Genomic DNA, 13,475 nt, shown 5'->3' on the forward strand with positions numbered 1-13,475 from the left:
CTCGCATTAGGGCATTCCTCAGAGGAGCCACTAACTTATGCCCCCCAACTGTTCACCGGTACCCTACCTGGGACCTCAACAAGGTCCTTACTTCTCTCACTAAGCACCCCTTTGAACCTCTGAGGGAGTCCTCCCTCCAGTTTTTAACATTCAAAGTTGTGTTCCTGGTGGCCATTACATCGGCCCGGCAGATATTGGAAATCACAGCCTTATCAGTTAGAAAGGACCTCTGCGTTTTTCACGCTGACCAGGTGGTCCTTCGGCCCGACCCTACCTTCCTGCCCAAGGTCAACTCAGCCTTCCACAGAGCACAGGAACTAATTCTCCCAAACTTTTGCCCCAGACCTCCGCGGGACAGAGAAATACTTTGGCACACACTGGACATAAGACGGGCCCTGCGCATCTACATCAAGCGCACTCAACCCTTTAGGAGGTCTGAATCCCTATTCCTCTCCTTTCAGCCCAAGACATTGGGTCACAAAGTATCCCCTTCAACCATAGGTCGCTGGATCAGGGCAACTATCTCTAGATCTTACCTGTCACAAGCTCTGCCAGTACCCAGTGGAATAACAGCACATTCCACCAGGAGCGCAGCTACTTCAACAGCTTGGGCCACCCAGGCTCCAATCACTGATATATGCCGGGCCGCCACCTGGGCTTCCCCGTCCCCCTTCATTAGGCATTACAAGATCGACATATTTGCCTCAGCAGAGGCCTCGTTTGGCAGATGAGTCCTACAGAGAGTCCTCAATGACCCAGAGGGGCTTCCGACCCAGATGGAGTCCCTCCCGTAGGACTGCGAAGCTTTGGTATGTCCCACTCTGGATGCTCCGAGCAGCTCTATGGAGAATGGGCGTTGGTTCTTACCTGACACGCCCCTTCTCGGTGAGCTGCGAGGAGCATCCAGCCCCACCCTAATTTCTCCGTCTGGTGGGGAATCTTGTTTCGGCCAATGATCCATTAGTTGGTTAGGATGAAAACACGGCTTTTTCTTCTTGTCCTCACAAAACTGGGGAACGGTACGTGGACTCACGTGGAGGAGGAGGAGCGTTCCTCAATTCAAGCTCGGCCTGTGAGAGAGGAGTCTGAAGCACCTCCCACTCTGGATGCTCCTCGCAGCTCGCCGAGAAGGGGCATGTCAGGTAAGAACCAACGCCCAATCTCTTGCCAAGGGAGCTTTTTTCTTTTCCTGCTTGGCGCATGAAAACTTAGGTCTGCACCAGCCAATTTTTGTACAATTTGCTTTATGATATGTTATGATCAGGTTATTCAAATGTCATAGTAATTTCGTAGGTCCATCAGAATTTTAATTTTTGCCCTACATCATTGTTACTTAGTTTTAATCCATATTTCTCCACTATAGTCTGCTTTTCAACTTTTGCACATATTATGGACTTCTTAAGGGAGCTGAATCTTGCATAGGTGGATCTAAAATAAGATTATTTGAGCCTGCTCATTAGTACTATAAAGGAAAATTCTGCTATGAATTTTCTACATTCCAGTTGTTTGTTTTCCAGTCTATACATGATATCTTCAAGAATCTTCTCCATGACCAAAGTTGAGAATCACTACAGAGTGTCATATGAATAATGTGCTCAGTAATCTAAGGATTACAACAATGAAGCCTGTTCATACATGGATACAAAAGTTTCTAGTGAGTTAAAAATGAAGAAAATCTAATTGTATAAAGCATAGCACTGTACGTTCATTTCTGTAAATATATTCACAGTTTTGAAGTTGAGTGCCCAGGCCTTTTTTTTTAATACTTAACATGATAACTCCTCATTTTTACTATATTACCATTGAATTGGTAAATCATGTGGACTACTTGACCTACATTAAGTGATACAATAGCATTGGCATTATCTATCAGCATATCAGACTCACAAATTAGAACATAGTTTTATACACTAGCACCATTTAATTCTTTATGCTCTTGCACCAGCAACATTGGCAAAAATATATCCAAACATGAGTCCAGAATGCATAAACAGGGTAGCTTCTTTCATATGTGGTGGTCATGCCCTGAAGCAAAAAAAAATGGACAAAAATAACGAACTGGTTGCAGGAAATTATTGGTCTCCAAATTAAGCTTAAACCTGAATTGTTTCTATTAGGAATAATTAGAGGAGAATTTAATAAAGAAACGAAACACATCATGGTACATATTCTGACTGCAGCAAGAATTGCTTATGCACAGAGTTGGAAACTAGATAGTAACCCTTCTGAAAGTATAATAATAAAGTGTTGGATTGTGCAGAAATGGTTAATCTCACATTGGAACTGCAAGATAGAGAAGATATGAAATATACGGTCTGGGATAAGTGGTATAACAGGTTAGACAGTAGAAATAAAAATTAATGTATTTATGTATGTTGACCTAAATGAAAATGTCAATGTCACAGTGTTGCAAAGATTGTATATGAGTTTTTAAATGCGGAAAAGTACAATAAAAATAATATTTAATAATTATTTATGCTCTTATCTCCATCAAATTCTAATGTGACTGATGCAATCATTTATATATTTTGCAGAGCTTCCCATACTCCATCTAAGACTGTCATCTGATGCAGAAATGAGTAGTAATATTTTTCTTCTTATCTTAAAAACTTGAATCTTGCTATTATTTTGTAAACTTTCAATTGTCTTTTTAAAAAGACTTTCACTTTATAGGAATCTTTGCTCTATATCCAAAACCTAAATTGTCAAAACTGCTATAGAAGGATTGAGCTCTCTTTCCAGTGATCATGAAAGAAGAGAAGACATCCTTGAGGCTCAGCCTTTAGGTAGAGAAATAGTTGGTTAAGCCAGAAAAGAGCAGGATGCTCACACGCCAAATAAATGGAAGATACTTTGGGTAAGGAATTTTCTTAACAGCAATATTAGTGAACATATCTAGAAAGCTTAGTGCCCTCTAATTCCAATCATATTTGCTGGGCCTGAAGGAAGCTAAAAGCCAAAATATTTATATTCCATACCTCTTTATTAACCCATGTACAGGTGATGACATCAATGATTAATTGATGTCATTCAATTAATTCTTTTCCCACCTCACTTAAGACAGCATACATAACTCCCCCCTTCCACTTTTATCCCACCTTCAAAGATAAATAGATTGAGATAAACTAAAATGAGAGATGGCAAGTAGTCCAAAGTGATCCAGTCACATCCTGTGACTGTTGGTGGATCTGAATTAGTCAGACATTTAATGAAAAAAACCTGTTAAAATGATGAAACTTAAATTATGGATATGGCACTGTCTTGCTTTCTGTTAGGTACACATTTTCTATGACAGTCCTAATATGGAATTTGCTCAGTGGTGGGATTGAAATGTTTTTACTACTGGTTCTGTGGGCATGGCTATGTGGTCATGTGACTGGGTGGACATGGCTAGGTGCAAGGTCATAAGTGCAACTGGTCATAAATGTGAGGATCAGTCATAAGTGCGAGGATCGATCATAATTCACTTTTTTCAGCCCTCTGAATACTCCCTATGTATAGGGAAATAAAACTCAGCTAGTCCTTGACTCATGACCAAAACTGAGCCCAAAATTTCTGTTACTAAAGTGAGACATTTGTTCAAAGTGAGTTTTGCCCCTAGGTTTTACAACCTATCTTGTCACCATGGTGAAGTGAAGGACCACAGTTGTGAAATGAGTTACATGGTTGCTAAGAATGCTGCAATAGTCATAAATATGAGGACCTGTCATAAATGTGAGGACCAGTCATAAGTGCAAGGACCAGTCATAATTTACTTTTTTCAGCCCTCTGAATAGTCCCTATGTGTAGTATAGGGCGATGAAGTCGGGTTGTGTCCAGCTGGATGTTCTGAAACACCCCAAAACAACAGCCGAACTTTATTTGGGAAGAGAAAAAGTATCTGAATTTTAGCTATTTTAAAATAATCCAGGTAGCTTTTCTTCCCTGGATCAATTTCCAACTGTCAAGTGGACTCTGTCTGAAGGGGTGGATCATGGGGGTGGGTGGGAGAGGCCCAGCTCGCCTGACATCAGGTCAGCCTGTATAGGCTTCAGTTTCCTCCCTTTCCTTATTTTAACAGATTAACAAACGGACCTTGTAGGTCATCTACTCCAAACCCCACCCCGCCTAACCCTACACCATTTCTGACCGATGACAGTCCAATTTCTTCTTGAAAGCCTCCAGTGATGAAGCTCCCACAACTTCTGACTTTGGGTAAAAGTTTCTTTTTTAAAAATAAAAAATTCAATATTTACATCAATATGTACAATATTTACATACAAGGCATGCCCAGCCAGTCATGTGACCACCAAGCCACCCCTACGAATTAGACCACACCACAGAACTGGTTGTTAAGAAATTTGAATCTCACCCCTGGTCAGGATGGGTAGTACTCTTCCTTGTCTGCTTAGGACTGAGTCTGTGCAAAAGGCTTATTAGCCTAGCTCTGCCCACTCTGGGTGACTCCTCCCCAGTTTATGCTCTGTCCTTTGTAAACAAGGACATGTGGTTTGCCTCTCCTGCCTTTGGAGCATTTTCTTCCAAAGGCAGCCTTAGTAGAAACTTTCCTTTTTCCTTTCTTTTTCCTTTCTTGCTAAAAAGCCTCCTCTTCGTATTCCCAGTTTAAAATTGGTGCTCCGCAACACAGCTGATGGGCAGGAGCACCAGACAGCTGAAGACAACTCTGGGGATCCGGAGCAGCCATTTCCAGCCCTTCGGGGCGAAGAATAGATCGCAAATTGGTCAGACGGCCAGAAAATGAGAGCGGAGGTTTCTGCCATTGCTGGGGAGCCGCGGGGCCATTTTTCGGCACTCCGCGGTGAAGAGGAGGTGCTTTCTTTCTGTACAGCATTCTTTGAGGAGCATGGGCGGCAGCCACGCTCTCTTCAGAGCTGCGGGGATTGTCCTACCCTGTGGTGGAGCAGTAGCTGTGTGGATCTTGCAGCTACCTTTTTGTATTGGAGTTTGTTAACTTTCTCTGCCTAACAGCATCGGAAACGGAGGATTCAATCCTCTCCCTGAAGAAGAAGTTGGTGGCCATTCGGAAGATCCCTCATGGCCTATGGCCATTTTGAAATCGTGTGGGCAATTTGAAGACTCAATCAGCCATTTTAAAGACCAGACTTCTTTTTCCCACCACTGCTGCACCTTTAGTCACCACCAGTTGCCTCTGGAGCTGCGGGCGACATCGAAGGATAGGCACTATAAATTTCAATTTTCCTGGTGGGGGATTGGTTTCCCTATCCCGAAGTAGACCAAGACCCTTGGACTCCTGGCAGGGCCTGGTTTCTTTATATTGTCCTAACAGGCCCAGGAGGGTTTGAGTCCCAGTAGGAAGAGAAATCTTTCTACTGAAGTGCTTTTGGGCAGAAGAAAGTGGTGGTTGGTGTGGGGATAGAGAAGATTCCCCCTGAAGATAATTTCATAAATCCCTTTGTGTGCTCATCTCAGGGCACAAGACTTCCAGTCCAGATTTGGCCTTGCTCTCCATGATGGCTGAAGCCCCAAGGGAAACCAGAGCTTCTAAAAGCATCTAAGCCTTAAATGATGGCTCCTGCTGCTTCTGCCAAAGGGAAGCAGCCTGTAAAGAAGGCCTCAAGGGCGGAGGAAAAGGATGCTTCCAGGCACCATCAAGCCATTGAGAAGCATATCACCAAGGTGCATCAGGCCTCTTTTCGAGTAACATCTGCACGCTCTTGGGCTGCACTCAGTGAAGTGGATTTGGAGGAGCCTGGACATTCTTCCAGACCTGTGATCTAAACTTGGTCCCCTGGAGTTTTCAGAAGAGGCGCTTCTCCCATTCCTTCCGAAAGCTACAGACAAGCTGAGAATCTTCATGGAGAAGGGGCACCTTGGCTGGAGCATGTGCATACTAATAAGAGGGTGGAACCTCCTTCCCTGCTACTTCCCCTGCAGCCAGACTTACTGATCCTTCTGATTCGGATGTCCCTTTTAAATTGCAGACAATCAGGAAGGGCATCTCAGAAGGCTTGCAGAGAGCTACCCATCATTCATCTGTAACTTCTGATTCATCAGAGAGGAGATCCAGGGTTTATGAAACTCTCTTGTTAGAACGAGGCTCCTTTGTCCAGGATCCCGTTTCTGGGCTGGCTGAAGACCTCGCTCCTGGTGCCTCAGTGGCTCCATCGTTGGTGAGTGAACCTGATCAGCCTGAATCCGATAGGTCATCAGAGGAAGGTCCTTTCACAGGTGATTCCGGTGTTTACACGTTTTAATCACTCTTTGTTTAGTCCCTTGTTGGTTCAAGGCTAGAAACACTGCAAAGTTGAAAAACACAGATGATGAAGCAGCATCCACACTCCCCTTGGAGGAGTCAGCTGTTCTGTTTGATGAGCCACCAGTCAAGATGGAAGTGGTCCCATCACCAAAGCTGTTCCTGAACGTAATCAAGAAACAGTTTGAAGCTCCTGCCATGGGGGCCCAATCCTTTGGCTTCTGATTGCAGGTTCTTCAACGTGGGGCCGGCACTTACCAAGGCCCTTCGGGTCCCCACAGTTTATGATTCGGTTGCTACCATGACCTCCTCCTCATCTACTCTTCAGAGCCAGAGGAAGTCCTCCAAGCAGATGAAAGGTGAGCAGAATAGTCACTACACTGATCCCATTTGGCAGCTGCCTGGCCTGTTAAATTTTCTACAGTGGCTTCTTCCTTTACGAGAACCTTGCTCATGTAACTGAAGCAGCTGCAGGATAGCATTCCCTCATTGGGTGTCCGTACCCACCAGGACATCAACAAAATCATGGCGGCTACTGAATTTTATGGCAGGTGCCACCTTGACTAGCACCTGATTTGCCACAAAGGCCGTTGCCTCCTTGGTGGCAGCCAGGCGTAGGCACTGGCTATGCAGCTGGCAAGCTGATGGCAGACATAAAGGGAAGTTGGCGTCTGCCCCGGTCCTAGGGGATAAGATCTTTGGTGAGGTCCTGGAGCCCCTTCTGATGGAGACCTAGGCTAAAAAGAAATATGCTTCCTTCACTTCCACAGAGTGGAACATTGATCTGCTCCTTATTGCAAACGCCCTCAGTTCAGAGGAGAGTCAACTTCCACTATTCCACCGGCCATTGAAGCCTTCTTATCAATGCTCAGAACCTCGTCCTGATCGCTCAGACAAGAGCAGGCAGCAGTTTTCTTCTCAACGTTTTTTTCACAGAGCAGGAAATTGCCTGTTCCATCGCCAATGCTAGTAACACAGCCTATCCCCATTGGTGTTTATTTAGCATGGCTAGCTGACCAGTGGGAGGGTATTACTTCAGACGCCTGGGGTCTGTCCACCATTAGATCGGGTCTTTCACTAGAATCTACTCCACTCCTCTGAGGTTTTTGTCTTCCTGCCCAGTATCTAGAGATGCAGTGAGGTGGAGTCTGATGCGAGTTGGCCATCCAGCATTGCTGGACCTCAGAGCCATTTAGGAAGTTCCCCTCATTGACAGGGGATGGGATTCTTGTCCAGAAATTTCATTTTCCCCAAGGCCTCGGTGGGGTGGAGGTCTATTCTTGATTTGAATTGACTCAATGCTTTTGCTGGGTACAGGCATTTTAAAATGCTCACTTTTGCTTCCATCTTGGAAAGGGTTTGGCAGGGGGCCTTCCTCACATCAATAGACTTGACAGAAACCTATTTATATGTTTCTATTTATTCCTCCCACAGGAGATTTCTTCAGTTCTGTTATCAGGGTACACCTTTCCAATACAGGGCCTTTCCAATAAAGGGCAAGAATTTTGGTAATACCCTGGGGGCCAAAGATAATCCTTGGGTTATCTTCAACCCCCAGGGTATTACCAAAATTCTTGCCCCTTTGGCAGCGCATCTCCGCTCCTTCCCGATGCATCTACAATGTTTGTTATCTGGATGACATATTAATAATATCTTCTTCCTTTCAGAGTGCCCAGTAGGGTCTGCAGGCTACTATATCTGGGCAGCAGAGCCTGGGGTTTTCCATCAACCAGAAAAAGACTCATTTCTCTCCCACAAAGCATCTCCTTCATTTGGGGGCCATTATTGACACTAGAGTGTGTCAGGTATTCCTCTCCCAGGAGCGTCTGTCTGATCTTCAGGGGATGATCAGGCATGTTCAGGACAAGGGCTTGGTCCCTTTGGACTTTCTTTCTCAGCTGTTGGGCAAGATGATTTCCTGTATTGGAATTGTTCCCTGGTCCTGGCTTCTCACCAGATCACTTCAGTGGTTTTTGCTTCTGTTCCAGAAGGCAGGGTTCAATCACTCCCCAAGGAAGGGTAAGTTGCCTAGACAAGTGTTACTTTCCTTTCATTGGTGGATATCCAGGGCCATGTCCAGGGGTCAGTCTTTCCAACTGGAATCCTGTCTGATTCTCACTACAGATGCTTCCCTGTCAGGTTGGGGGGGCACATCTCAGTACCCTCTGGGCATAGGGATTATGCATTCCTCAGGAACAGGCTCACAGCATTAACTGGCTGGAGCTCAGAGCTGTTCGTTTGGCCCTGAGGAAATTCCTTGGCCAGGTGCCTGGATCCAATGTCTTGGTTATGGCAGACAAAGTGGCCATGAAGGCTCACATCAATAGGCAAGGTGGTACCAGATCCCGGTCCCTTATGACAGAGTCTCTGGTTAGGTGGGCAGAATGGAACCTTCTCTCAATCAGGGCTGGGCACTTTTCTGGGTCTGATAATGCACAGGCAGATTTGCTCAGCAGAATGACCATTGACCATGCGGAATGGCAATTGCATCCTTCCCTATTTTACTGGATCTGCCAGATATTTGGTTGCCCTGTGGTAGATCTATTTGCCTCATCCCTTAATGCCCAGAGACTTCCGGTGATGATGTGAAGATGAAGAGAGGTGTAAAAGCCAGTCTCTGGTCCTTCTAAATCCTTTTTGCTGTTTGGCGCGACACCCTGGGGTGCACAGTTCCCATAGAAAACCGTGCCAGTGTCGGGAGACTAAGGCTGCGGTGAGAGGGGAGGGCAACCCCTCATCACAACGAAGAGAAACCCTGCAGAGGCTAACCAGCAAGAGATCGCTGGCTTGCAATGGCAATCCCATAGTCCGAACTGTCACCCGCGAATGGAAGAGAGTGAGTGACACCTGTGTCGGCTAACAGAGGTTTGTGCGGAGATCCTGTGAGAGTATTCGATTGTTGAATAGTGAAGAGATTTGTTGAGAAGCAACAAGATCATCAGAGCCTGGAAAGAAGCGGCAAAGAAGAAAGAACGCGAAAGTGTTTAAAAGTAAAAGGGCTCTAGAGGAGGAAGTGAAGATTAACAGTAGAGACTAGAGGAGAAGGAGGCTCGGATTGGAGAGGTTTGCTATATTGTTGCGAGCTGGAGAAAAAGGTTTGACACATGGAGGTTTGGGGTGCTTTTGGATTATTTTTTGCTTGGAAGGATTGGGCTGGTTACTTTTGAGAGCGGGTCAAGCCACAGGTCATAGCATCGACTTTAATGGCACCAAAACCCTAGCCACTATAGAAAACCGCAGCTACAGAATTATTAGAGAAGCCATAGAGATTGAAAAAAGACCTGAAAACATGAATAGAAGAGACTGTCCAGACTGTCAATTATCTGGAAGCCTGCACTCGCAAACAAAAAAATCTCCACACCACAAGCCAAGCAAACACCTGGGCACAAACATTCCCCCCGATACCTCCAGCTCAAACACACCCCAACTAGGCACCCAGATGAAACCTAGCTTCCTAATAAATGATAGCCGTCCGTTTACTCAAAGCCAAGCCGCACTAAAAGCCTCCAATACAGGAAACACAATGTTGCTAGCCAATGAAGACAAAAAACACTACAAAACAGACCGAAGATATTAGAAACACCAATCAAGCAGAACACAGCAAACTCCAAGACCAATGGACACAGACCAAGACTCCCAACCAATCAGGATGAAGAAAAAACTATTCTAACACAGCAGTAGGCTAGCACCAAATTTAAAACAAAAATGGCTGTGAAAGCCTGACTCACAGACGAACGCAATACAAAAGCCTGATGATGGCAAATGAGATTCTGCTGAAACGTTGGTACAACTTTAAAAGCACAACTATAATGACGTGGGAAAATACCCGAACAAAGCCGAATACCATACATGTAAGTACCCGCGAAAACATAAGAAAACAAATATATATATGTGTGTGTGTGTGTGTGTGTGTGTATGTATATTTATATATGTATACATACATACATATACATACATATACATATACATATATGTTATGCCTCACCTGAATCCACAGGTGAGCAATCACAATTCTGAAGTTCCAAACTGCTGAAGTTTTTCCAGTCCGCAGCAGTAATTCTTCGGCAAACCTGAAGTGCCTATAAATCACAATGCCTCAGAGAATCTTCACAAGACTTTCGCTCTAACAAGACACTTTGCTTCTGGCAAATTTCTCAAGCCAATCCGTTTCCTTTTATCCTTTAAAGGGGGCATGTTAGTCTCATTAATCATTGGCTTGACGCTTCTTTCCCAGTTGAGATTGACGTCTCAATCTCTGTCTATTTCTCACGTCAAGCCAGGATCCCTCAAACCCCTCCTCCTCCGCACTTGAAACCTCTCGCATGTTTTCCTGATTATCTGTTCCCGGCTGCTGTATAATCAGAGAGGGAGATTCGGGGGAGGTCACCTCAAATAAATCAGGTTCGTCTCTCATAGCTAAGTCCACTTCCTCATCCTGGCTGCCCTCCGAATCACTCAGCAATGCAGGCTCAAATTTCACTGCCAGATCCTCTTCGCTTGAGCTCATATCTGCCAACGGAACAGATTCCAATCCTGGAGTCACAACACAAATACATACATACATACATATGTAGGTCTAGGTGTGTTCGGGTCTTTTCCCATGTAAGATTAAGACTATCTTGGTGACGTTTTGGTGAGGTCCCACTCACCATCCTCAGGCTGGTGCTTTCGGCTTCGTGTCAGTGCAAACTGTGTGATCGGAGCTGCCGTGTCTCTATAAATACTGGGGAGGGGGCTGGTGTGCTGGGCTGATTGGCTGGGCTGCTGCCTCTTGATTCGTTGATGGAGATGATGTTGGTATAATGGGCTGTGTGATGGCCTTGTGAGTTTTGTTGTGGAGATATCCTGGATCTTGTGCTTTAATCTCCAGGGTTGTTTGTGTTTTGATCTCTTTTCCATTAGCCTCCTGTGTTGTAACGGCTTGGGTAATGGGTTGTGTGGTGACCTTGTGAGTTTTATTGCTGTGGTATCCTTGGTCTTGTGCTGTGATTTCCTGGGTTGTTTGCTGTGTTGCAACTTCTTGAGTTCTTGTGGTGTAATTTCCTGAGTTTTCTGATGTGATATCCTGAGCAGGTGGCTGTGATGTAGCATTCTGGGTTTTGGTCTGACTTCAAGTTTATGATCTGGGTCTGTGTTCTTGGCGTGTGTCAGCTTGTTTGGTTTTGGGGTCTGGGGGGTGTGACAGCTGGCGAAGCAGCCGTGGTCTGGTCTCTGGATGGTGGTTGTCCTTCATTTATAGGATGGATTTGGGCCTGGGTCTGATGAGAGGGGTTGGCGGTGGTGTCCCATGTTGTTTTGGGTCTGGTGCTGGTTTTCGTGGCTGGGACTCGTTTGTTGGTGAGGGCTAGTTTCCAGATGTCTGGTAGGCGGGAGGTATCGTCCCGTTTATTCATGTTATGGGGGTGTTTCTCTATTTCCCTGATTATTCTCTTGCTGGAGTGTTCAGTGTTGGATATTAATTTGGTTCCTTCGAAATTAATTTCATGTCCTGTGGCTTTAAGGTGCTGGAAGAAGGAGGAGGTATTTTCTTCTTTTCTGACTGCGCTTTTGTGTTCTGCGATGCGTGCATTTATTCTCCTGTTGGCTTGTCCAATGTATGTGGCTGGGCAATTGTTGCATGGTATTCATAAACTCCTTGGTTTTCTAGCTGGATCTTGTCTTTGGGGTTTCTTAGGATGTTGGTTATTTTCCTAAGAAACCCTATACAGAAGCCTGATGATGGCAGATGAGATTCTGCTGAAACATTGCTACAACTTTAAAAGCACAACTATAATGACGTGGGAAAATACCCAAGCAAAGCTGAATACCATACATATAAATACCCTCGAAAACTTAAGAAAACACACACACACACACACACACACACACACACACACACACTCGCACAAGGATCAATTGTATAGACGGTTTAAGATAAGGCTGAAAATAAGGTCCCACAAACTGTCGAGGATGAAAGTGTTTTTAACTGTTTTCTGATCTTTTTTTCATTTTTTGTTCTCTCTTTCACATTTATGTACGTGTTATTTGTCTGTTTTAATTGTAAAATTAATAAAGTTTATTCTTTTAAAATGCCCACCTGCCCAGATATTATACAAGGTTTTTCTCCCAGGGTGCGGAAGGCACTAATGCTTTGCATTGCAGCTGGCCTTTGGGGCTCCTCTATGTCTTTTCGCCATTGCCATTCATGCCAGCTGTGATTCGTAAGCTCTTGTTGGAACAGGCCAAGATTATATTGGTGGCTTCCTATGGGCCCCGCAGACATTGGTTTGCTGACTTGATGGGCCTTTCAGTAAAAACCCCTTGGAGTATTCCAGAGGAAGATGTCCCTCTTCTCCAGGGGTCCTTGTCTCACCCGGATCCCCAGTGGTTGCAACTGGCAGTGTGGAAATTGTGTGGGGCATCTTAAATAGCGCCCACCTTTCCAACAAGGTTATCCTAACGATTTAGGCTCGTGGTGCCTGTCAACAATTTACATTTATGAAGCTACTTGGCAACCTTTTTCAGGTTGGTGTGCCAAGTCCAACATCTTACCTCGACACACTTCAGTGGCTGCAGTCTTGAAATTTTTACAGGTGGGTCTGGACAAAGGTCTTTCTCCCTATACCCTCCGATGGTAGGTGGCAGCCATTTCGTCGGTCTTGTCGTGTCGGAAACTGGAAACTTTGGCTCAGCATCCTACGGTTCATAGGTTCCTCAGGGGGACTTCCAACTTTGCCCTCCTATGGTTCATAGGTACCACTCCTGGGACCTGCCCAAAGTATTACAGTCCCTCACCAGGTCTCCGTTTGAGTCACTTTGACAAGCCAGTCTTCATCTCCTTACTCAGAGGGTAGTTTTCCTGGTGGCAATCACCTTTGTGAGGAGGGTCTCGGAATTGGTTGCACTCTCGGGTTGTCCTGACCTCTGCATTTTCCATCCTCATCGGGTGGTTTTAAGATTGGATCCACCCTTCACTCCGAAGGTCAACACATCTTTTCACAGAGCTCAGGAGCTGGTTCTTCCAGATTTCTGTCCCCATCTGGTACATGAGCTTGAAAAGACTTGGCACACTCTGGATGGGCGCAGAGTTTTAAAGCTTTACATTAAATGTGCAGCTGTCTTCAGATGGACGGAGTCTTTGTTTTTGTTCTTTCCAGTCTTCCTCATTGGGGGGGGGGGCAAGGTCACTCCATCTATGGTGAGCAGATGGATCAAAGCATGTATAGCCAGGGCCTAGTCCAGTGGGGCTCTGCTAGTTCCAAGGGGCATTATGGCCCATTCC

At 45.3% G+C, this 13,475-nt stretch overlaps 1 protein-coding gene and 1 long non-coding RNA gene across 6 annotated transcripts in view; one reads left to right on the forward strand and one right to left on the reverse strand.

Moving 5' to 3' along the window:
* Positions 1 to 13,475, reverse strand: part of LOC148125359 (uncharacterized) — a 318,026-nt gene that overhangs the window by 201,802 nt on the left and 102,749 nt on the right. The gene's annotated exons all lie outside the window — the stretch shown is intronic.
* Positions 1 to 13,475, forward strand: part of SRPX (sushi repeat containing protein X-linked) — a 131,854-nt gene that overhangs the window by 40,940 nt on the left and 77,439 nt on the right. For 2 of the 5 annotated variants that reach the window (XM_087937776.1, XM_087937773.1), the window contains exon 3: positions 2,535 to 2,582. The exons of 2 other annotated variants lie outside the window; for them this stretch is intronic. In XM_087937776.1, coding sequence (XP_087793902.1) covers positions 2,535 to 2,582 — 48 coding nt within the window. The remainder of the gene's footprint in view (positions 1 to 2,534; positions 2,583 to 13,475) is intronic. One more of the 5 variants, XM_087937774.1, reaches the window with a different exon arrangement.

This window comes from Pseudonaja textilis, chromosome 7 (genome assembly GCF_049901715.1).
Source record: "Pseudonaja textilis isolate UNSWEBS1 chromosome 7, rPseTex1.2, whole genome shotgun sequence".
Classification (NCBI taxonomy): Eukaryota; Metazoa; Chordata; class Lepidosauria; order Squamata; family Elapidae; genus Pseudonaja; species Pseudonaja textilis.